Source organism: Ptychodera flava, chromosome 14 (assembly GCF_041260155.1).
Source record: "Ptychodera flava strain L36383 chromosome 14, AS_Pfla_20210202, whole genome shotgun sequence".
Lineage (NCBI taxonomy): Eukaryota > Metazoa > Hemichordata > Enteropneusta > Ptychoderidae > Ptychodera > Ptychodera flava.
In genome coordinates, this window is record NC_091941.1 from 37,288,664 (window position 1) to 37,316,196 (window position 27,533).

Below are 27,533 nucleotides of genomic sequence, written 5' to 3' on the forward strand. Positions count from 1 at the left end.
AATACACCTACATTCATCAAGCAAATCTCATTCTTAGATAGTAAAGGTTACCTTTTTTTCCTTTTCTATTAAAACTTTACAATTTTCGTTAATCGTCTTCCGAAGAGCATCGTCACTAAATATCGCTAATAGAAACTTTATTTCTGATATTATATGTTTAACGATAATTAAATACCCGTTTCTTGTCTCGATATGTCCACGCTTAGTGAGTGACAGCGGGGAATTTGACATAACAGCTAACATTGACCCTGAATCAAGAGTTTACAATCAAAAACTGGCTGATATCTCTCTCTCTCTCTCTCTCTCTCTCTCTCTCTCTCTCTCTCTCTCTCTCTCTCTCTCTCTCTCTCTCTCTCTCTCTCTCAATTTCACCCAAAGGCCATGAGTGGTGTCTATTCAAAGTCAGTATGGTGACATGTTTCGAGCTTACATAATGAAATAAAATTTACCCTGGTACTTTCTTGATTCAGATGTCAGTGCAAGGAAGTTTAACAGTGTCCGAAAGCAGAGACAAGATGCAAATTATCATCTCATTCTGATTTGGTCAGTTATTTTCACAAAAAATAAGCTATTTGTGCTAGTTGGTTCACGAGATGGGATAGCATCTGACCAAATATCAACTTTTGTAACATGAAAATATGCAGATTTTTATGTGGGGCAGATAGGTATATGGGGCTCATCGACTTTTTAAATATGACCACCTCTGCCGGCGACGGCCGGTACAACGTTTGGCGGATTCGTTCGCCCACCAGTCATACTGGCCGAGTCTTGCCCGGTCGACTTTGGACCGATCGAATTCTTCGTCAGACACCAACAAAAAGTTCGAAGGAAGTTCATTCGAAATTGTCTGTACTTAAAAATGTAGATGATCGGGTTGAGTATTGAGTTTGCAAACGCTAAGAGAACTAAAGCATTGAAGTAGGTGGCCGTATACTCGACGGAAACGCCGACATTGACGCACAGAAACAAGAAACTGTCCGGGGTCCAGCAAACGGCGTAACAGAGAATGACCAGGTAAAGTGTCTTCACCACCCTCCGTCTTGCTCTGAGGTTTGTTTCTGACTGCGGTATACTTGTCCCGTCGCCAATGTTCGAAATCTTTGCTCCAAGTCGGCGCTGTATCTTGAAACAAGCCCAGGCTAGAAGTATCATTGGCAGCAGGAAAGTGACAACGAAGTTAAACACCCCGAGGAAAACGCCGACGGCTGGTTCGCTGTAGACGAACAAATAGCAGTCGCCATCGTCCGCCTTACCGTGGTATTGAACGAAAACTAACTCAATGAGCAGGGACAGAATCCATGACACTGCCACTGTGGAGATGATGTTCCGCTTGGTACGATATGCCGGGTACACCAACGGATGGACCACTGCCACGTAGGTTTCGTAGGTCATCAACAGGAGATTGAAAGTAGATGCTTTGATGCAGACCCAGAAAAACACAGCACTGTAGTACAACCTGCAGTAGATAATACCTGCGCTGCCGCCGGGGACCGGTATGTAAAAAGCTTGGGTGACGTACTTATTGACGATGAGCAGGAATGATACAAAGAAATCGGCAACGGCCAAGTTGAGAATGAGATAGTTAGTGAGAGTTCGCATCTTGGCAGTACTCAGAACGACGATTATTACCGACAAGTTGCCGAGTGTCCCTACGATGCCGAAGACCAGCTCAGTCAAGTATATATAGGGAGGCATGAGGATTTCGTAATCGCCCGCTTCGCTGATGTTAGTATACGTTGTCATTGCGAGAAGCCCAGGTATCTGCAACGGATAGAAGAAGAAACTGCTTGTTTAGTCAAATATCTGGACCGCTATCCATGATATGGGAAAACGTCAAGGGCAAAGACAAAATTTCTTTCGGATTCCCTGATCTTGGAAGGTTTGCGTTTTCACAATATTTGCACGACTGTAGAAACAGGTACACAATTTATAGGGAAAATCGTAAACGTAATAAGCTATCTACCCGAAAGAAATTGTCCTGAGATTCTAAATTTCCTTGGGGAATTTTCTCCGGGGGAACACTTTCAAGCGGATTATGTTGTCTATGGACTCACAGCTAGCTGCACAATTTGTTTGGATGTTTTGTCTCCTTTACATGTAAAAGTTATGATCACTGTGAGACACTGACAGGTACCACAATGCCGATGCATTCTGTATTTATGTATCGTAGATGTTGACGAATGATTCGAAGTTCGAGCTGTCATATATGTGGACGATATGTCGATAAAAAATTGTATAACTGTCTAAATTGTTCAAATTCACGTAAACACTTTTATGACCATGCATTCAGTTGAGAGAAGAGATGGAGTCGAAAATTAAATTTCAATTACCGCCTCTGGCATACAGTTGCACTTTTATAGACTAAGTGGAATTTTAGTCCACAGGAAAAGCGATGATGACGTCGTAACTTGGCAACACAAATGGCGTATCTAAGAGACTAGCCCGACATACATAAATTAAATAAGCAATTGCCAGTGGAATTAAAAAACAATCAGGTATTTATACATTAGGTAGTTATTCTTCAAATACATTTAGCTCATTGGTAAACTTATCCGCTTGAAAATATAATAAAGCATAAAAAATTCTGATTTGGCGTATTTTTATTATCAGTGAATAATACAAACCGAACTTGCAGGGTTTGTTATGGGGGAATGTAATTATGCACAGATTTAAGTCAATGTTTGTGAAATATGTTTGTTTGGTGTTTTGAATGCAACACTTCCCTGTCCATTTTGTCGAGAAAGCATTGTGTAAATATGTAAAGCAAAGCGTGTATAGCTATCGTTTGCTGTCCCACCGCATCCCATTTTCGAAGGAAACTCGTACATACACATACATACATACATACATACATACATACATACATACATACATACATACATACATACATACATACATACATACATACATACGCACAAGGGTGGCGAATTTCCCTGTAAAAGATTAAAATTAATAGGCGTTGCGAATTCCCTCTGAATTCTTTAAAATAATTAACATCGGGTAGTAAAACAAATTAAAACGCTTCAATTGTAAAGTCGAGTCTTCATGCTCCAGTAGACAAGAAGAAACTAGCTTGTTCTTCAAGGTAACGTCTTGGTACAGCTCTGATGGTGAACCTACTTCCATGATATGCAAACATCATCACGCGCAGAACCGCTCGCTTCTCTTAAATACTGCCAAAAGTTTCAGCTTTCCTTGACATCGAATGCCGACTTAAAGAAGGCTTTTGCAAAGATTTCGTTCCAGATTAATAATTGTTCGACTTTTTGTGGACAAATATAGGTCTAATTTGTTCAAAACATCAAACGCTAACATTGAATTGATTGAAGATTTTCCGTCTTTAATCTTTCATCTTTAGAAACTAAGCACTGATATGACACAGAATACTCATTAAACCAGGTGGTTTATCGTATTGATAGCGATTTCCCCAAAATCGATATTTTTACATAAATGCACTCTAACAAAGAGCAATGAAGGTGGAACCCTGATATGAAGATGTGCACAACTTTATCACCATAAAGCATCATTTCTGCATTTAATAGAAAATGATGAAATATCTTATAAAACACAATAAGTTTGTGACAATCTTTGATCAGCAATTTTTCTGAACGGTGAATACGTACCACACCTTTAGGGGATATGATAACATTATTATTTGAAAGTTTTGTCGCTGTAGGACCTATATTTCGTCTTTTCTATCACGAGAGCTCGATCTAAACAAAATGTATCCTAGTAATCTATTTTAGACTGTATTCATGATGTTTAAGAAATCGATGGACGACGAAAAAACAGATATGAAGCAATCATTTGATAGATGTCCTTGTTATCGGAACTTTGGCGCAGTTATTGCTCAAGGTAGAACACACCTCGGGGAAACATATTGGTGTTGTCGAAATCTTACCATTTTGGCAGGTCGACAGCTTCTGTGGGCTCATTTCAAAGCTTGTCAAGAAAATTTAATTTTCATCAAGTGTCGTGAAAATCGAAAATTTAATCTTTCCCGTACAATTTAAGCTGAAAACGAAGGCCAATTTGGAATATTTGAAGCTATCAATTTTGTGCAGCGTACTTCACACTGCATGAAAACCCTATAATACTTACTGTATTAACATGGATTATTGCCTGTATTTTAGCTGAAGAGTGCATATACAGATGAATACAGTCAAGAATCCATTTTTTGTATTCAGCAAGCCTGTATTCACGTGGATTCATGTGAATTCACGTGTATTATACTATAATACAGGCAACTCATTAATGTGAATTTATCTGAATTATTGGGTTTTCATGCAGTGTAAGTAATCGAAAACTTTTGCAAGGTGCCCCCCCCCCCCCCCCACCGATGTCCATGTTCTTAACTTGGAGAATGGTTGAAACTGGTGCAAAGAGTGTCTGATTTCTGTTTTTGGATGTAATGGTGAATTACCCTGCAAAATTTCATAGACTCATTTTCATTGTGAACACAGAGTTGACAAAGCAAGACGTGACTGTCTAATGCAAGCTCACTGTGCCGTACACTTGGATTTAAATATTGTATATGATCTTTCGTTAGATCTACATCATATATGTCATATATAAAAATACTTGCTTTCTGTCGGGTTGAGTCGCAGAGTTCGGGCATCGCTGGATGCCCTGCGGGAGAGGAGCGTCGGAGGCTGCCGAAGTGACCCCTACCCACGCAATCACACATCTTTGCGATTATTAGCTGCGGGTGGGTAAGCATTGGTTGCAAGTACATTTTTTTGCCCTTCCAGTCACAGTAGGACAGCCAAACTCTCTTGACGTATTGCCGATATAACTGTCTTGAAAAGTGATAAAATTGCGAGGCAAAAAGGTCAGGGTCAGAACCGATCATCCCGAAATCCGTAATTAGCCATGTCGGGTCTGTACTGAATCTTTCAATTTCTTAAATTATTTGCTAGCACGATGTAGAATAGACGTCATAGATTAGCTCATCGCGTGATTTTCAGCGTCCCACAACTATTAGAAGTGGACATATTATACCATCGCCTGAGGTAATGTATGCACAACATAGGCCGCATCCTAGATTTAGTGATTTGGTCGGATATGCCTCGAGTCAGTAGAAAATCGGTTAAACATGCACGAAGCTGATCGATTCTAAAAAATTCCCCAGTTTTGGACCGAGAAATAGCCAGAGTATCGACATGGCTTGTAGGCGAGTCTGAGCAGTCTTTTAGAGGTAACTATAGCACGATTGGAACTAATTTAGGAGAATTGGATCTTTATATTTTTCGAATTTCTCAAAAGCGTTAGGTGCCCTATAGCTGAATGTTGCAATATTACAAATTACTCCTAAAAACAAGTGTATTGCTTCAAAAGAAAAACAGATGAGCTTTACATTGTTTGATTAATCCAACATTACTTCACTATCCAATTATCCCAAATTAGCTCCTGTCGTGTTTTATTTGTTTTTGGTGTGGCGGCCACTTTATTTTGATTATTTCTGGTTACTACAGTTGTTTCGGTTTCATACAGTTTTAGAAAAAATCCTCAGATAAATATCTACAGCTCCATCACAGGAGCTAACAACTCTGCACTTTGCTTCGGGGATAAGACATTCTATTAATAATTGGAAGTTCGCTTTTACCGGTCAATAAATCAAAGTAAATTTTTCAACCAGGAAGACGGATCATTAAAACGAATTTTGGAAAAATAGAAATATTATTTATTTTTCGATCGTTTTAGGGTAAAAGCTGATTCTTGATCGATTTTCCAGAACGGAAATCCAAACCAGTTAATAAACTGAGCTCAGATATCGCTTAATTACTTTTCATGCATTATGCGCTATGGTATTTGGTAATTATTTCCTGCAATCAAATAATTGCATTTCGACACGGTCATGCGTCTATTATTTATTTCACCTCTGGTGCAATCGGTAAGTTTATCGACAAAAGGTAGAACCGCATGCTCGACAAATATTTTATGCGAAAAATTGGTAACGACAACGGATATTCAGTGTTAAGCATCGATCAAGTACACAACGCTCTGATCGAGAGTTGGATACGCTGTAATAAGGAATGTTTACGCGACGGAGGCCGCACATGCAATATTGACGCCAGATTGAGTCGATTTCAGATATGACTTTAGGGCATTAAAAGTCATTGTGTCCTTAGTCAGAAAAATGGCAAGGTCAATGATTGTGCGCAATTTCATTCTTGATGTAGAACATTGCCACAAACCATCCTAAGCCATTTCATTCTTGATGTAGAACATTGCCACAAACCATCCTAAGCCATTTCACTCTTGATGTAGAACATTGCCACAGACCATCCTAAGCCATTTCACTCTTGATGTAGAACATTGCCACAAACCATCCTAAGTCATTTCACTCTTGATGTAGAACATCGCCACAAACCATCCTAAGCCATTTCACTCGTGATGTAGAACATTGCCACAAACCATCCTAAGCCATTTCACACTTGATGTCGAACATTACCACAAACCATAATAAGCCATTTCATTCTTGATGTAGAACATTGCCACAAACCATCCTAAGCCATTTCATTCTTGATGTAGAACATTGCCACAAACCATCCTACGCCATTTCACTCTTGATGTAGAACATTGCCACAAACCATAGTAAGCCATTTCACTCTTGATGTAGAACATTGCCACAAACCATCCTTAGCCATTTCACTCTTGATGTAGAATATTGCAACAAACCATCCTAAGCCATTTCATTCTTGATGTAGAACATTGCCACAAACCATCCTAAGCCATTTCACTCTTGATGTAGAACATTGCCACAAACCATAATAAGCCATTTCACTCTTGATGTGGAACATTGCCACAAACCATCCTAAGCCATTTCACTCTTGATGTAGAACATTGCCACAAACCATCCTAAGCCATTTCACTCTTGATGTAGAACATTGCCACAAACCATCCTCAGCCATTTCACTCTTGATGTCGAACATTGCCACAAACCATAATAAGCCATTTCACTCTTGATGTAGAACATTGCCACAAACCATCCTAAGCCATTTCACTCTTGATGTGGAACATTGCCACAAACCATCCTAAGCCATTTCACTGTTGATGTGGAACATTGCAACAAACCATCCTAAGCCATTTCACTCTTGATGTAGAACATTGCCACAAACCATCCTAAGCCATTTCCTTGCCACAAACCATCCTAAGCCATTTCATTCTTGATGTAGAACATTGCCACAAACCATCCTAAGCCATTTCACTCTTGATGTAGAACATTGCCACAAACCATAATAAGCCATTTCACTCTTGATGTAGAACATTGCCACAAACCATCCTAAGCCATTTCACTCTTGATGTAGAACATTGCCACAAACCATCCTAAGCCATTTCACTCTTGATGTAGAACATTGCCACAAACCATCCTCAGCCATTTCACTCTCGATGTAGAACATTGCCACAAACCATCCTAAGCCATTTCACTCTTGATGTAGAACATTGCCACAAACCATACTAAGCCATTTCACTCTTGATGTAGAACATTGCCACAAACCATCCTAAGCCATTTCACTCTTGATGTAGAACATTGCCACAAACCATCCTTAGCCATTTCACTCTTGATGTAGAACATTGCCACAAACCATCCTAAGCCATTTCACTCTTGATGTCGAACATTACCACAAACCATCCTAAGCCATTTCACTCTTGATGTAGAACATTGCAACAAACCATACTAAGCCATTTCACTCTTGATGTAGAACATTGGCACAAACCATCCTAAGCCATTTCATTCTTGATGTAGAACATTGTCACAAACCATCCTTAGCCATTTCACTCTTGATGTAGAACATTGCCACAAACCATCCTAAGCCATTTCACTCTTGATGTAGAACATTGCAACAAACCATCCTTAGCCATTTCACTCTTGATGTAGAACATTGCCACAAACCATCCTAAGCCATTTCACTCTTGATGTAGAACATTGCCATAAACCATCCTAAGCCATTTCATTCTTGATGTAGAACATTGCCACAAACCATCCTAAGCCATTTCACTCTTGATGTAGAACATTGCCACAAACCATCCTAAGCCATTTCACTCGTGATGTAGAACATTGCCACAAACCATCCTAAGCCATTTCACACTTGATGTCGAACATTACCACAAACCATAATAAGCCATTTCATTCTTGATGTAGAACATTGCCACAAACCATCCTAAGCCATTTCATTCTTGATGTAGAACATTGCCACAAACCATCCTACGCCATTTCACTCGTGATGTAGAACATTGCCACAAACCATAATAAGCCATTTCACTCTTGATGTAGAACATTGCCACAAACCATAGTAAGCCATTTCACTCTTGATGTAGAACATTGCCACAAACCATCCTAAGCCATTTCACTCTTGATGTCGAACATTGCCACAAACCATCCTAAGCCATTTCACTCTTGATGTAGAACATTGCCACAAACCATCCTAAGCCATTTCACTCTTGATGTAGAACATTGCCACAAACCATCCTAAGCCATTTCCTTGCCACAAACCATCCTAAGCCATTTCATTCTTGATGTAGAACATTGCCACAAACCATCCTAAGCCATTTCACTCTTGATGTAGAACATTGCCACAAACCATAATAAGCCATTTCACTCTTGATGTGGAACATTGCCACAAACCATCCTAAGCCATTTCACTCTTGATGTAGAACATTGCCACAAACCATCCTAAGCCATTTCACTCTTGATGTAGAACATTGCCACAAACCATCCTCAGCCATTTCACTCGTGATGTAGAACATTGCCACAAACCATCCTTAGCCATTTCACTCTTGATGTAGAACATTGCCACAAACCATCCTAAGCCATTTCACTCTTGATGTAGAACATTGCCACAAACCATAATAAGCCATTTCACTCTTGATGTAGAACATTGCCACAAACCATCCTAAGCCATTTCACTCTTGATGTAGAACATTGCCACAAACCATCCTAAGCCATTTCACTCTTGATGTAGAACATTGCCACAAACCATCCTCAGCCATTTCACTCGTGATGTAGAACATTGCCACAAACCATCCTTAGCCATTTCACTCTTGATGTAGAACATTGCCACAAACCATCCTAAGCCATTTCACTCTTGATGTAGAACATTGCCACAAACCATAATAAGCCATTTCACTCTTGATGTAGAACATTGCCACAAACCATCCTAAGCCATTTCACTCTTGATGTAGAACATTGCCACAAACCATCCTCAGCCATTTCACTCTTGATGTAGAACATTGCCATAAACCATCCTAAGTCATTTCAATCTTGATGTAGAACATTGCAACAAACCATCCTAAGCCATTTCACTCTTGATGTAGAACATTGCCACAAACAATCCTAAGCCATTTCACTCTTGATGTAGAACATTGCCACAAACCATCCTAAGCAATTTCATTCTTGATGTAGAACATTGCAACAAACCATCCTAAGCCATTTCATTCTTGATGTAGAACATTGCAACAAACCATCCTAAGCCATTTCACTCTTGATGTAGAATATTGCCACAAACCATCCTCAGCCATTTCACTCTTGATGTCGAACATTGCCACAAACCATCCTAAGCCATTTCACTCTTGATGTAGAACATTGCCACAAACCATCCTAAGCCATTTCACTCTTGATGTAGAACATTGCCACAAACCATCCTAAGCCATTTCACTCTTGATGTAGAACATTGCCACAAACCATCCTAAGCAATTTCATTCTTGATGTAGAACATCGCCACAAACCATCCTAAGCCATTTCATTCTTGATGTAGAACACTGCAACAAACCATCCTAAGCCATTTCACTCTTGATGTCGAACATTACCACAAACCATAATAAGCCATTTCACTCTTGATGTAGAACATTGCCACAAACCATCCTAAGCAATTTCATTCTTGATGTAGAACATTGCCACAAACCATCCTTAGCCATTTCATTCTTGATGTAGAACACTGCAACAAACCATCCTAAGCCATTTCACTCTTGATGTCGAACATTACCACAAACCATAATAAGCCATTTCACTCTTGATGTAGAACATTGCCACAAACCATCCTAAGCCATTTCACTCTTGATGTAGAACATTGCAACAAACCATACTAAGCCATTTCACTCTTGATGTAGAACATTGGCACAAACCATCCTAAGCCATTTCACTCTTGATGTAGAATATTGCAACAAACCATCCTAAGCCATTTCACTCTTGATGTAGAACATTGCCACAAACCATCCTAAGCCATTTCACTCTTGATGTAGAACATTGCCACAAACCATCCTAAGCCATTTCACAACCTTTCTTACTGCAGATTTGTTGACCTCAAATTAAAATAACATCTATTTCGTAATATTTTTCCTTCTCTTTACGTGCTTCAATTAAAAGTCATGCACCTTTTGCAGCCCCAAAATTCTCGACAATATACTTTGCTATACGTTGAGTCGAAAATATTGATAAAACTGACATATAAACTTTCGATGTGATGACCCTCACAGGCGATCGGGGTTGCGAACAGCTTCCGTCTCCCTGCGTTACGACTATATGAATAACTCTTCTTTGAAATTCGCATAAAACGATTACATTACTCTCCAATACTCGATAAATTCACTTTTACAAATGCATATTTGAAATATATTTGCGGTGTTGAAATGACAAAGAATCATAATGACATACATTTTTGAGCATTCTATGATATTATCTGAAATTGACCAAGCAACAAGTAAACCTTGTGCAGACAAAACGGCAAACAAAGTTTACTTATATGTATCAACCGACAAGTATTTAGAATTTGTGATATTCAAATGGGGAAATATTCATTGAAATATATATACTCCACATTTCACACTCGACGCAGAAATAACACGATTTCTGAATTAAGTGGGGTTTTTGATACCAACAATGCACACTGGTATCCGGCTGTCACATTTCAGGAGATGTCCCATTTATGACAAATATTGTGGTATATAGACATAATATCATTTTAAATGATCTGTACCATTTGTTTATCTAAATCATGGTACTAGTATTTTATGACGTTTACAGGTATCATCCTTAAGGCGATTAATCGACGAAGTTGCCAAAGCAAATACCTTCGTTTTCTCATTACTTTACGTCTCTTTACAGCTTTCAACTCAAGTAAGTTAATGCATGGGTGTTTGTACCCATCAAGCCCAAAAGTAAGAAAATGATCAATTATCTTTAAAGACCACCAGATTTGATTGATATTTGGCCTAATTATTGGAATTATTAAATTCTTTTGAAAAAATGTCTGCCTAACTCTTGACGAGTTGAGTCACGTGACCAAATCTGATATTTTCCCGCCAAAATTTACATCTTTATTAATTTTAATATTCCAACCGTAACCCGTTAAATTTTTTGGATTTTCTTTGCACTTTTGGAAACAACATCTATCATATTCTTTCAAAAATACATGGCACTCATGAAACTCTATCTATACTTCTTTCTGATATTCAAAATATTCATGTAAAACGTCAAAAATATTGTATTTGTTGTTTTTTGTGAAGAAATGTTATTAAAAATTCAATAACTTTGCATCTGCCATTAGTTCTAACACAAGTTCCCATCCCATTTTACATTAATTGGTCATAATATTTTAAATATTTTGATCTTTAGCGGTTGGAATATTCAGCTATTTGCAATATACAATTTTGGCGGGAAAATAACAGATTATGGTCACGTGATCTGACTTAGGTAATATATTATGATAAATTTCAACTTAATCAAATGCGAAACATATTTTTGGCAATTTTCGCAATTTTCTGACCAGGTCTGATTAAAATGTATGTTCAAACTGATTTTACATGTATGTAAGCCTATGCCCATGCATTAACATACCTGAGAATGTCATTATTACCTAAATGTTTGAAAAAGAGTAATAATGATATTTATACAATTGTTTTAATTGAATGCGTAGGAAGGTTACATATACTTTGAAACACCTTTATTATAAAGGCCTTTGTTTTCATAGAAAGTAGGACATGTTTATCTATTGATACAATAGTATATTCATACATAGATGTGTCTTTTTTGCGTGCTTTGTGGTTTACCTTATAGAATTTGAGAAGGTTTCTTGAAACCCGAATAAAGATGCAAATAATTAAAGCCAACATGACCGATTTCTCGTCGTTGGTTCACTGCCACAGAAAACCGACAGTTGTATGTAAACTGCGAAATTGATAGGCCCTAAATGAAATATGTGCGTTTTCTCAAACAATCCTCCGATAGATAGAGTTGGTCGGTTTTGAGATTTTTTGTGATTGTCATGACCCAAATAAAACAAACATATTTCTCTTTCCGAGTCGTTACCCGAGGCCAAGTGACCAAGTGGCCGTGCAGTTGGTTCTATAAATCTACAATGTATTATTTCAATTTATATAAATTAGTAAATATCATACTTTTACTATATGCAACATTCTTCACGGCTTTGTTTCATGAATTATCTGTAGACTGTATATCAGAAATGCGGTCATTCATAAATTAGATATTTATCTAGTATGTTCATCGGACAAAGACAAGCTGAAGATATAAATCAGTGAACATTGACAGAACATTGGTGTTTTTTGTTTCCATTAGCATATTTTTGAAACAGATACTATTTGAAGACATTATTGACATAATTCAATCCGAAAGTTATTTGTTAAATTTTAGGATCCATAACGACGTGAATGTGAATGCGGGTATGACGTGATGAGGTATAGATCGCCACCAATTTTAATTCTGATCTTCCTAGTGTGGGTCTTCTAGTATAGATCTTATTTGAATCGTACAGTGTTATTGGTGAATCATACTAAATCTTTGTTAGGTGCTACGGCAAAGCATAATTATGTATGTTTGAATGTATGCTTGTTAGCGCTTAAAAACTATAGTTTAGAATATGAGATGCCATATGCTTCCTGGAGATACTCTACTGCTTGAAGATTTGTGATAAACAAAATACAGTTGATTTTTGGCCAAATATCCAATGTGATGCCTCTCTCAGGTCTCTTAAACACTCGTGTCCATATTTTTCTGTATATCAGTGATCAATGCATTCATCCCGACTTTTTTAAGACTAGAACTGTATCAGTCAATGTCACAGATGTCGGGGAGGACAAAATGTCCTTCCTCGCGAGTAGACGGGAGAAAATGCTATAATTGGAGCTATACTTCTTGCGATGACATCATCAACGATATTGTATGCAAAGTGGCTTGCCATCGGATCTAAATAGATTACTGTACTTATTTTTTAGCCCCTAGCTCGACAATCAGGGAAAAAAGGACCCTCTAAAAGTCGATTAAGCCTGCATCAAAGTCTTTGTGGGTACCTGTGTGATTAAGCTTATAAATGAAACCTGCATGAGTAGAAATCGTAAAATCAAAAAACGCGACCAGCTTTATCATCAACTACATGTGAAACTTTACAAAAATGTCACTTATCTTCCTTCAAGCAAAATAACGACTTGTATTAGAAAATTGCATTCATCGAGGGAGTAAACTGTAGTACGTGGCTAATATCTATACATTTCTCATGCATCAAAAGAGGACCGCTTTGACGTTGACATGCCCGGCGTTACTGTTGTACATATTCCCACCGGAAGGAGGCAATCACCCGTGGTCTATGGAAATGTGTGCAAGGATAATTTTGACAAATAAAATAACACAGAGGAGTCACAAAATTGTCTGGATATGATTGGTTTCTAAATTTTTCATGCAACTACAACTGGTGAATAAATAATCGATCGGCTGGTAGTGAGAGCAATTTCGATCGATCAAGGTGTACCTCGAAACAGCGTTAAATCTAAATGTTCTCGCTGAAAATTTTGCAAGCGTGAACCCTCTCAATGAAAACTTTGAATGGGGCCTTGTAAAAAACGTATGAGTTAAGGTAGAATGCACCTTGGGACAGATATTCGGACTTTCAAACGTTTTCATTCTTTTCCGATCCATCACTAGTGGGGGTTCATTTTAAAGCTCTTGGTGTAAATAAACTTTATACCGTCTTAGTTTTTCGAAAATCGAAAATTGTATTTTTCTCCATAGAGTTAACATAGGGATGGCGGCCATTTTGAATTTCAAATCTTGGGTAATTTATTTCTCTGGTACCAAAATTTGCACGGTGACCCCAATTTCTTTCACTGCCTTAAGTCCGTATGGCATGAAACAAAGGTATTGCAGTACACAGTTCCCAGTCACGTGGTACAACTGATAAGAGTGAGAATTGGCACTGCGTCATACTTTATGTATACTATTTTAACGTTTCATGCAAATAATCGGATCAATCCCCGACCCCGGCCACTATCAGCAATCAATCATAAACATATGATCACATTCAAATGTTTATTTCCAATAAAACCCATAAAAGCATTTCTTTCTCTAGATAAAATTGCTTCTAATAAGTATATTGTCACGTGACGTTTTGTCGTTCTTGTCGGCGTAGGTTTGTAATATGAAATCTGTTTAAAAATGAATGTTACTGTTTTCCCGCTTACGAATGCCTATTATCTGAAATGAAATACAATTGTAACGTTAAGCAGTCACATCGTGGATAAACATCTCGTAAAAAAGAGCTAATTACTAGCTCGAGTTTGGCGGAATAACCTATACATCTCGGGGCGAATTGAAAGTTCGCATCTGGGTACGTTGTACATGTTGTTTCGAAGAGATTCGTATTGACAGTAGAAAGTGCTGGACCTCTCTTCATTTGCCAGATCTTGCCGTGTATATTGTGTTTATACGGAAAAAATGATGTCTTTGGACATTACACTTGTTAACTTTGCATTACCTTTTTTGAAAACTGTTGTCCAACATCTAAACCCACGCCGGAGGATCCGTTAACTAACCGTGTCTTCATTTCCGTAAACAGAAAGAGGAGATCATATGTCGCACGCTACGAGAAATTTTATATGCGAAAACGGCTGCTCCAGCGATACACCAAGTATGTCGTGGTTCAAATTACAGAGCGGTATAACATTCGTAATAAACACGATTGGAACTAATTTGGGATAATTAGATCTTTATTTTTTGCAAATTTCTCAAAAGTGTTGGGTGCTATATAGCTGAATGTTGCAATGTTGCAAATTACTCGTAAAAACAATCGCATTGCTTAAAGAGAAAAGCAGATGAGCTAACATTTTCAGATTAAACCGACATTAGTTCACTATATCCAACTATCCAAAATTAGTTCCAATCGTGTTAATAATTAAATATTAAAAATGATATAGTTATATATCAAAACATGGAAAGACTCACTCTGTGTACTCAATGTTACCGATACAAAGTCAATACGCAACAGGGAGACGGAACATATCATGTGAACAAAAATCATTATTGAAATATGAATAGCAATAAATTAAAAAATAGTGACAATATCACTGTTTGCTCCCATATAGTTATCAAAACAAACCTACAATTGTATGAAACATAGACATACATACAGACAGACAGACATCCACAGACTGGCACAAAGTGATGACATTGGCCCCCAAGTGTGCCTTGGCCCATGGAGAGTGATAAAGATATAACAAAAAGCTGAATGCAATGATAAAATAGTTAAGTACAAGCCTACAGACACTGAGGGTGAATATGTTACAGCAATTTGATTAGTTTCTTTCCTTTTCTACTTCTGTGATAATTTTTAAGACAATCAATCAGCAAGGCAGTTTATGTATTGACAAATATGTTATCTTTTACAAGCACACAGCAAACGTAACTGTTCTTGATTTTTCATTTACAATATTTGACATAGACTGAAACACATAACATTGTACATTCTTTTTTTCCCACTATCCCACCTTTTCTTTTTGTCAAACCTTCTCTTGCTGATTTTTTGATTGACATTTATTTGGATTTTTTTTCAAAATCTGCCAGGAACCCCCCCCCCCTTCACTTTTTAACATGGAAAAAAATTTTGAATATATTTGTTGGAAACCAAACCTGCTAAAATCACCTCAGCTATGTTTTCTGATTATTTTTTACTGCATTTCAACACCAAATACAGTTTACCATATCAAATGCTTACTGAATCACCACATTACCTTAGAAATACAAAGTGAAAGATATCCCTGTAAATTGACAGTTTCGCAAATTGCCCCAAAAATTCAAAATTCCAGATTTCAACCTACCGGTAATTTCAATATATCATATTAACATAAACCCTAAGAACCTGTTTACTTAATATCAAAGCAATCAGACTGGTAAATTTTGAGAAACAAATATTTTGACCAAATATGAGAAAAATTGCCCCCCAAAATACAAAGTTGCAGATTTTGTCCTGATATATTTTCAATATATCTTATTAACATAAACCCTAAGAATCTGTACACCAAATATCAAAGCTACCAGATCAGTAGTTTTAGGAGCAAATTTTTTTTGACCAAAAAAGGCAAAAATTGCCCCCAAAATAAAAAAATTGCCAGGTTCATCATAACTTCAATACATTATATCGAGATTAATCTTAGATACCTGTAAACCAAATATCAAAGCTATCAGATCAGTGGTTTTTGGACAAAAAAAAAATTTATCAAAAATTGGGAAAATTGCCCCAAAATTATGAATATGATATTATCAATACAATTTGTACAAGCATGACTGAGGTCATCCTGAGGAACATGAATATTAACTTTCAGAGCAATCAGACCAGCGATTTCAGAGAACAAGATTTTTTGACTAAAAACAGAAAAAAATACCCTAAAAATACAAACATGCAAACTTCACCCCAATTTCTGCACACATAATTTAGAATACCTGAAGGAATCTGCTTACTAAGTTTTAACCAAATCTGACCAATGCTTAGTGAGTTTTAGCCATTTGCAAGATTTTTCCTTTTTTTCCCCTCATTTGCATATTTTTGGCACAGACATGTACATTTGAACAAATTCACATCTCCACCCCTAGGAGCACCTGTACACCAAATACTAAGACGGCAGCCGATGCGGTTTAGGAGTTTTTGATGTGGACGGACTAACAGACATACATACATACTTACATACGTACACACTGTTATGTAGGTCATTTCCCCCACACTCATCATGACCTGAGTTCAATTAGTCTAGAACATTCTCAAGGTCACTGCCCTCGATGACCTCACAACCTTGAATTCAATTAGTCATGTTTGGAATGTTCTGGAAAGTTGATTAGTTGTGTAAGGGAGATAATTTTAGAACAGTAATTAGCATGTCAATAAAAGTTCTAGATTGTTCTTATATGCCTTTATAAAAGGGACGTGCACAGCTTCCAGTCAGACTTTTGGGATCGTGTCTCTTGTGTGTTACTATAAACTCCAGCAGTAGTCATTCTCAAGACTTTTCAAGACCTTCACTGTCAACGCTGGATTTATACTGTGGACTTTGTGCAGCTGCAAGCCTGCAAGGACTGTTCATTCATTCAACTGACTGTTACAACTCTGAGACTGGAGCTTTGCCGTCCCAGCTGAGATAAGTAGTCTGTACACTTTTAAAGCTTGTACTCTATCCCTGACTTAGCAATTAGTTTTATTTTTGTAATAAATTCTGTTTAAACGTTATTTGCTGAGTTCACCCTTTTGTTCGTTTTCTCTGCACGTAACAAATTGGGGGCTCGTCCGGGAGCCGAATATTTTGAGCCGTTTGACAACATTTTGCCTGCCTTTTCAAAACTACTGTATACTGTGAACTCAGCAAAATTCAATCATGGCGGAATTTAAACCAGACGAATTTATGGATGACCTTGATCAGGACACATTTAATTCCCTCAGAAAAGACAACCTCATAGCACTGGCCAATTTCCTTAAAGTAGAAGTCAAAAGATCTATGCGCAAGAGGGAAATACAGTACCGTATTGCCAAACATCTAGTTGATTTAGGCCAATTTGAGGAATCCACCCTGAAAGATTATGAGCCCGAGTCTACCTCTGAACTCAGAAAATTAGAATTAGAAATGCAGACAAATTTGGAGATCAAGAAACTAGAATTACAAATGAGAGAGAAAGAATTACAAATGGAAGAAAGACAGAGAGAAAAGGAGAGAGAATTGGAAGAACATCGACTACAGTTAGAAATGAGACGTTTAGAGCTTGGACAGTCAGGAAAATTCTTCCCTTCAGACAAGTTTGACATCACTAAGCATTTCAGGTTAGTTCCCCCTTTCCAAGAAAAGGATGTTGATAAATATTTCCTCCATTTTGAGAAAATTGCTCAGAGTCTGAATTGGCCTAAGGAGTCCTGGTCTATGCTTTTGCAGAGTGCTTTGGTGGGTAAAGCCAGAGAAATTTACATTCAGTTGTCAGTAGAGCAGGCTTCAGATTATGATTCTGTGAAGGAATTAATTCTCAAGGGCTATGAGTTGGTGCCTGAAGCTTACCGTCAGAAATTTAGGGATTGTGAGAAGGTGAAGGATCAAACTTATGTTGAATTTGCTCGAACAAAAGAACAACTGTTTGATCGCTGGTGTTCTTCTGAAAAGGTCAGTCAGAATTATGACAAATTACGACAGCTTGTTTTGATTGAAGAATTTAAGAGGTGCATTCGGAGTGACATCAAGACGTTTATCAATGAACAAAAGGCAGATACATTGGAGGTTGCTGCACGTTTGGCCGATGATTATTCATTGACCCACAAATCTTCATTTCTCAGCAAACCATCCCAGTCCTTTTCATACAGAAACAATGCAGGTAAATTTAACTCCTCCTTTTCATCCAAGAATTTTTCAAAGGAGAGTAGAAAATCAAATGACAACAGTTCAACAGAGTTCAAGTAACACTCCCACATCATCAGATCCCAAGTCTCAATCTCCTTCTGACAAACAGTTTGGTACACTTTCTTGTAATTATTGTAAGAAAGACGGCCATTTAATGTCAGAGTGTTTCAAATTGAAAAGAAAACGTGAAGGTCAAAGTGGTCAAAGTGGATCTAAGCCCACCGGCTTTATTTCTTCATCAACTCAATTAGAGTCTAATAATGTGTGCAACACATTTTCTGAGGTTAAACCCCTCTCATCCCCAATTAATGAGGTCAAGGTCAATTCTTCTCAAGATAGCATTATGGGTATTTTCGAACCATTTATTCATGATGGTTTTATATCACTTTCTAGTGATTTTTCTTCTGCTACCCCTGTCAAAATTTTAAGAGATACCGGGGCTTCCCAGTCTCTTTTGTGGCAGATACCCTGCCGTTTTCTGAAAAGTCATTTTCAGGTTCTAAAGTTCTTATTAAGGGGGTAGATTGTAATGACTACATTCCTGTTCCTCTCCATAATGTCTATTTGTCTTCGGACTTTGTTTCTGGACCTGTGACTTTAGGTATTAGGCCTTTTTTGCCTTTTGAAGGGATTCACCTTCTTCTTGGAAACGACCTTGCTGGGGACAAGGTCATTACTAATCCACTTGTGACTGATAATCCTAGTTTAGATCAGGATCCAGAGCCAATTGAACAAGAGATACCCGATTTATTTCCTTCATGTGCCATTACTCGAGCCATGTCAAAGAAAACTTCCGAGAATCAAAATACTCTCAAAAATAATGTCACAGATGTTGACTTAAATGACACCTTTCTCAGTCAGGTGTTTGACACGGATCATTCCGTTATCCCTCGTGGATTTGAAACTTCCAGTAAAACTTCTGCTGACCAAAGTCAGACATTTTCTAGATCAAATCTCATTGCAGAACAACACAAAGACCCAGATATTTTGTCTTTGTTTGACAGGGTAGATGATGAAGGTAAAACTTCAGATAGCTCTGTTTCCTATTATACAAAATCTGGTATTCTCATGCGTAAATGGAGACCTCCAGATGTCTTGGTTGATGACGATTGGGCTATAAAACACATCAAATTGTTGTTCCAAAGCCCTATCGTGCTGAAATATTGCGCCTAGCCCATGAAACCCCCTGGGCTGGTCATTTGGGAGTAAGGAAAACTTATCACAAAATTCTCAGTCACTTTTATTGGCCTAATCTCAGGCAGGATGTAGCACATTTCTGTAAAACCTGTCACACATGTCAATGGTAGGAAAGCCAAATCAGACCATTCCAAAGGCCCCTTTACAGCCAATTCCTGCATTTCAAGAACCATTTAGTAGGATACTAATAGACTGTGTTGGGCCCCTACCAAAAACAAGATCAGGAAATGAGTACATGCTGACAATTATGTGTACATCAACTCGGTTCCCAGAAGCCATACCACTGAGAAATATAAAGACAAAGACTATAGTGAGAGCTTTAGTCAAATTTTTCACTTTATTCGGCCTCCCTAAATGTGTCCAGTCCGATCAAGGCTCCAACTTTATGTCTGGTATTTTTCAACAAGTAATGGATCAGCTAGGCATTAAACAGTATAGGTCATCCGCCTATCATCCAGAAAGTCAGGGTGCTCTTGAGCGATTTCATCAAACTTTGAAAAACATGATTAGGACCTACTGTTTTGACACAGAGAAACAGTGGGATGAAGGAATTCATTTTTTGCTCTTTGCTGTTAGAGAGTCAATTCAGGAGTCTCTTGGTTTTAGCCCATTTGAGCTTGTATTTGGACATACAGTCCGTGGCCCACTTAAGCTCGTTAAAGAGAAATTCCTATCAGACGATGATGATTGTCTGAATATTTTGCAATATGTCTCAGATTTTCGTACGAAACTCTCTAAAGCATGTGAATTAGCCAGAGAAAATCTTGAGTCATCTCAGCAGTCAATGAAAACCAAATATGATAAAGCACCTCAAACGGAAGTTTGAACCAGGTCAAAAAGTTCTTGTTCTACTTCCAATTCCTGGCAAACCACTCCATGCTCGTTACTTTGGGCCATACCTAATTGATAAGAAATTGAGTGATTTAAATTACATCATAATAACACCTGACAGGCGAAAACAAAAACAGCTATGTCACATAAATATGCTTAAGCCATATTTGGATAGGGATAATCCTACTATAACTCAGCCTGTCAGTGCAGTCAGTTCAAACCATTATGAAGATAGTGATACTGAAACTGACTTGAGTGAAAATACTCTAAACTCAAAGCTGGGCTCGGTCAAGCTTCAGAACTCAGAAATCCTGGAGAAGCTGGAGTCTACAAAGTTGGCACACCTCCAGCCAGAACAACAACAACAGGTGAAAGAACTGCTCCACGAATATAAACACCTGTTTCAAGATGTTCCAACGAGGACAAACGTCATCTATCACGACGTTGATGTTGGGGACAGTAAGCCTGTAAAACAACATCCATACAGACTGAATCCAACAAAAGCGAAATATCTCCAGGAAGAAGTCAAATACCTGCTGGACAATGACTTTATTGAACCCAGTAAAAGTAACTGGAGTTCGCCGTGCATACTTGTTCCCAAATCAGATCACAGTTATCGTATGTGCACGGACTTTAGGAAGGTCAACACTTTAACAAAGACAGACACTTTCCCAATCCCGAGGATTGATGACTGCATCGACCGAGTGGGAAAAGCCAAGTATGTGACGAAATTTGACCTACTGAAGGGATTTTGGCAAGTCCCTCTGACGGATCGTGCTCGTGAAATATCCGCCTTTGTTACACCAGACGGATTGTTCCAGTACAAGGTGATGCCATTTGGAATGAAGAACTCTCCGGCAACGTTCCAACGGATGATCAACGACGTCATATCCGGGCTAGACGGGTGTGCAGCTTACGTTGACGACGTCATTCTGTATAGTGACACCTGGGAGGAACACATCAAGCTCATGCGGAAGTTCTTTGAGAGACTGAGCAAAGCAATGTTGACTGTCAACCTTGCCAAATCTGAGTTTGGTTGGGCAAGGGTAACTTACCTCGGACATACTGTAGGACAGGGTGAGGAAAACCTGTTGATGCCAAAATCAGTGCCATTTCAAGTTTTCCCATACCAAACTGCAAACGACAACTGATGCGCTTTCTCGGTATGGCTGGTTACTACAGAAAATTCTGTCCAAATTTCTCCGCAATTACTGAGCCTTTGACTAACTTACTTAAAAGAAAGTAAAGTTTGTTTGGTCAGAGCAATGCCAACAGGCATTTGATACACTTAAGCCATACTGCAAAGTGCCCCAGTGTTGTCTGCACCAGATTTCACTTTGCCATTCAAATTAGCTGTAGATGCTAGTGATACGGCTGCTGGTGCTGTTTTATTGCAAGAGGATAGTCATGGGTAGATCATCCTGTTTGCTATTTTTCACGCAAATTTAACAAATCCCAGAGAAACTACTCTACAATTGAAAAAGAGTGTTTATCTTTGATATTAGCTTTACAGCATTTTGAAGTTTATGTTACTTCTTCAAATCAGCCAATAGTGGTTTATATTGATCACAACCCTCTTGTTTTTCTGCAGAAATTTAAAGGCAAAATCAGAGATTGCTAAGATGGAGTTTAATGTTACAGGAGTTTAATCTTGATATTAGACATATCAAAGGCAGAGACAATTTAATTGCAGACTGTCTCTCTCGTATTTAGAGTTTATTGTTGTTCACTTTCAAGAAATTTTACTTAGAGTAAAACAAAATTTGAGTACTTAAATCCTTTCAAGATTACATTTGTAAAAGAAAGATTTTCTTTGAAAAATTTTCTTTTTTTTGAAGAGGGGGTGTGTTATGTAGGTCATTTCCCCCACACTCATCATGACCTGAGTTCAATTAGTCTAGAACATTCTCAAGGTCACTGCCCTCGATGACCTCACAACCTTGAATTCAATTAGTCATGTTTGGAATGTTCTGGAAAGTTGATTAGTTGTGTAAGGGAGATAATTTTAGAACAGTAATTAGCATGTCAATAAAAGTTCTAGATTGTTCTTATATGCCTTTATAAAAGGGACGTGCACAGCTTCCAGTCAGACTTTTGGGATCGTGTCTCTTGTGTGTTACTAAACTCCAGCAGTAGTCATTCTCAAGACTTTTCAAGACCTTCACTGTCAACGCTGGATTTATACTGTGGACTTTGTGCAGCTGCAAGCCTGCAAGGACTGTTCATTCATTCAACTGACTGTTACAACTCTGAGACTGGAGCTTTGCCGTCCCAGCTGAGATAAGTAGTCTGTACACTTTTAAAGCTTGTACTCTATCCCTGACTTAGCAATTAGTTTTATTTTTGTAATAAATTCTGTTTAAACGTTATTTGCTGAGTTCACCCTTTTGTTCGTTTTCTCTGCACGTAACAACACACACAGACGCCATTTTGCCACCTTATACGAATACCTCCCATTTGCATATATACATATGCATATATGGGAGCTATAAATGAAAGTGATATATCTGTACGAGACAATATGGGATAAACTCTTCGCTGGTTGACACATAACGCGCAAAGAATCCATATCATAGTAAAATTAGCTAGGTCATAGGTCAATGGAGTTAATGAATTCATCCCATGTAGAAGACGGCTAAATGCGTAAGATTGGTTGTTTCGTCTCAATGTTGCGAATTCGACAAAAACAAAACACAAACATCGGGGTAAGCAACTTCCAAAGTAACCTTATTTAGGAAAATAGTACGTGCCGTGATAATTCTTTTCGACACTGTGCTCTCATACCTCGTCTCTCAAAAATTGAGATATATTTTACATCTGTGCCTCGGACAGGTAGCTGTCAAGGGCTACTGCCCTGTCTCAGGCAGGCAAGCGGGAAATTATTTCCTCCTGAGATGATCTTACCGAAAATGATAAATTATCCCAATTTTAATACGTTTCTCAATAAATCTGCAACTGAAGACGGTAAACGATTTAGTGTTCACGTCTTGATGAGTAACATAGACTGTAAGTCTTGTGTTGAAATGCAACATTTCAGTGAGCTCCCATGTTTACTTACCGTAACCATGGGAGCTCACTGAAAGTTTCGATGCTAATGCGAAAAGATATGATTATAAAGGTCGGAAATAAATGTAGTGGAACTATGAAAGATGTTGATAATATTATCAGTAAGCTGACGTCGCAAGGAGTGGAAATGAGTGTACAAACCAGAATAAGGTGATGAAGCGGACAACGTTAAATTTAAAAGTTGTCAGCAAAGGTTTAGGTAGGAAGAGAGTATCACGGGTGTATATTTGAGATACGATAGTGAAAAATGAAGGCGTGATAAAACGTTAATAAGAATACCGAGCCTCCATTTGGTCTGATATGCAAAATAATCAGTCTAATTGTAATGAGCTCATAGTCTACTAAATACACAGGTCAGTAGCTACATAGATGTAGAGTTGGCATATGTAATTTCGCAGGCTGGTTATGATAAATTATCTGCAGAATTGAATGATGAAATATGGGTTGCTTCTTAATTTGTGGTCTTTCACAGTCGATGCAACACCCTATGATCGAGTCATTTTATGAACGTAGTACCAAGCGGTTGCGCATCGAAAAAACATACCCCTCTTCCTTTCTTCCCTCAATACAGTCAGTGTTGATTTTAAATTCTTGACACTTTTCAGACCAGATGTTTATATGCCGTGACGACATAGCAAAACATAGGAAAAAAGTAACGATATCGAAGCGGAAAGTGAAAAATGTCAACAATTACTTGGAGATTCTGACATTACCCAGATGAAAACATAAAATGATATGCAGCTATATTGAGCCTCTCCTTACTTTCAGATTCTTTTTCGCTAAATGTGTTTTCATTTTCAGGTTGAAGACCTTTCATGAAACGTGTATTAGGGTAGAATTGGCCTCCAGGACAGATATTTGGACTCTCAAATTTTTCCAATTCTTTTCGGATCCACCACTTGTGGGGACTCATTTTGAAGCCCTTGGAGTAACAAAAACGTTCACCGTCTTTGTGTTTTGAAAATCGAAAATGTTATGTAATAGATTTGCGGCCATTTTGAATTTCAAATATCGGTAAATCTTGGGTAATTTGCTTCTCCAGTAACAAAATTTGCCCAGCGACCCACGATATTTATTATTTGTTTTTAATTCTTTGTTTTAAAAGAGAAAAGAGGAAAGTTTGAGCAAAAGTTTTAGTCTTGCACTTTCTAGACGCATATTACCTTAAGAAACATTCATCATGTCACAGATGACAACGACATCGCTACATTGAATTTACCTTGTAAATAATAAATAAATACTTTATTAACACACGTCATTCCATGGCAGGGATGAAAAGGGTTACAACAATTCACAAAAAGAAAAATTTACAATGTCTCAGAAATCCCCCTGAAAATACAAGGAAAACATTTAGGAAGACACCATATAATATCGCAAAAAAAGAGCGATAAAGAATACAGTCAGTGACCATTATTATAATGCTGTTGCCGTAACTCCATACATGATAATACAATCGCCAAATTGATTTCCATGGTCTCCTTTTCCATAATAAATTTAAACTTATTTGAGATGGATTTGAAATAAGCGCAGTGCTTTTCCGCTGCCACAAATACATGGATTTTTTGTTCCTTATAAACAGGGCATGTAATAATAAAGTGATATTCATCTTCAATTGCGTTATTTCGACACAAATCACGTGTACGTTCATATACGGAATGAAATGAATGGAACTTTCCGTGTAGTCTCCCTCAAAGAGACAGTGAAGTAATGTTTGTGAAATATTGCATAGGTCTTGGTTGTACAGAAAGCATGTCAAGGCATTTCCAGCGATATCTTGTTTATCACATTTGTTCCGCAAGAGTGCATGTGAAGTAGTACTTATTAATGTACGTCACGCCATTGGTTGCATTGTGGAACGCACGTTTTTGGCTCAAACAGGTCGATCAGACAAATGCAACTTTTGTGATATAATAATAATTTGTATGTGAGTTAAAATTTAGCTAATTGGCGAAATATAATGATTGGACATGGGTGAGGGGCCAAGATCTACAGAGACTTTGCAATTGCGAAAAACTAGGGTTAATAGTATTTATTTATAGTTTTGCAGATTGCGTGACAAAATATGGTCGATGCTAAACGCGATGCTGCCTCAGGCACACTGTATCATAAACCTTTAATGTTTTTACCAGCTATATAACCGTGATATTTAGAGATAGCCAACTCCATCAGCGGAGAAAGAATGCCTCACCTGATCTTCTTCATATATCAACGTTTTGTCGCCGTGGCGAAAAGGCAAAATGCTCCACTCAGTGTGTCCCAATTCATTCCGTGAAATGTAATTAACTCGGAAGTATGCTTTGGTAACATGTGTTTGCATCATTGACTGGTAATACATGTAAAGCAAGGAGACTAAAATCCATAAAAATGAAATTGACACGACGTAATCAGGTGGCTTCGTTCAGTTCAAAACAGTAGTAAATGCACTTTCGTAAAGCACTAGTAAGTGGTAATATGTCCATCAAGAATCCAAGAAAAATCACTAACAGAATTATGACATGCTGTTTGTGCACGTTGCATGTTGACCTGTTTAATAAGTTTAAAGTCCTGCACAATGACAAACAAACCGTGTTTCCAAATTTCCTACGGCCTGCTTTCAAACTGTTAAATTTGTTTCGTCACGGGGACAGATTAACCGGCAATGTTTAGTTCCCCGGCAGTCTACACTTATGAATTTAGTGTCGCTGGTACAAGGTAATTCAGCCTTTGGGACCGGGAATGGATAGACGAGACAAAATACCGATCAAAATTCACAACCGTGGAACGTTAACGTTGACAAAAGAGTGTTAGTGCATAATATGATTGTTACGTTATATTTAATGATATACTCACCCGAACTGTCAGAGCAGAGAGCGAGAATCAGTAACACCGATGCTGGCCGAGACAACAACAGAAACACACACTACCACTTTTTATACAGACGTCATTACCTCACGGGGGTGCCCATCTCGCAATAAGAGCGATCTCAATTCGTGGATGTGTATATGTTTATGTATTGAACGGCTTTGCTCGCGTTACATTTCTGCCATGCCATTTTGCTTTCTTTAAGACGAAAAGTTGCCTGGTTTGATAAAATTTCAAGACTTTCGGACGGACTTTTAAGTTTATCCATAACCAACAGGAAAAAACGCTCTATTGATATCTTAATGTGCCATATATCACATGAAATATCTACAGAAGGCCTTAGACGGTGGATATGTTCGCATGGAATTGAGCCCTGTGTTTCACGGTCCTCGTTTTCCTATTTGGGAAAAGAAATTTCTCATTAAGGAGTATTTATCACGCTATGTAAGCCAAAAAGATGTTCTGTCTCACATTTGATGCACTTCATTTCGTCAAGGTGTTATCAGAAATTTTGATAGTGTATACCGTGAACGATATTCATCATTTTCTGATTATCAATTGCAAACGCTTTGAAACACACGCACACACACCAAAACAGCCTAATTGACACATATAAATGGGATGTTCATGTTATGAATAGAAAATGCGGTCGTTAAACAATGAAGAGTTTTGTCCCAATTCGTTATTCATATAGGTATAGTGATAGCAAGGTAAAAATGCATCATCAAATATTCATATGAAGGTCCCGGATGTTTATTAGATAGCAGCAGATCAACACTTTGGAAACGGCCGGAGTGCGCTTTCATGTATTCGTTATATCCCTTGATAATACGCAAACCACTCAATTGGGAATATCATATCTTCCTCAACGAGGTTGGAACACATATGTCAGGAGACTTATACACAGATATGTTCTAGGCGTAGACGCGTATTATTTGGGGATAAGC

General features: G+C 37.9%; 1 protein-coding gene across 1 annotated transcript; it reads right to left on the minus strand.

Annotated features, from left to right (window-relative positions):
• Positions 1 to 27,481, minus strand: LOC139150359 (tachykinin-like peptides receptor 99D). The gene is made up of 2 exons (XM_070722669.1): positions 26,575 to 27,481; positions 1 to 1,761 (listed from the first exon to the last, which is right to left on the minus strand). Exon 2 carries the CDS (start codon positions 1,741 to 1,743, stop codon positions 688 to 690), a length of 1,056 nt encoding a protein of 351 aa, XP_070578770.1. The 5' UTR covers positions 1,744 to 1,761; positions 26,575 to 27,481; the 3' UTR covers positions 1 to 687.
• Positions 27,482 to 27,533: the final 52 nt, after the last annotated feature.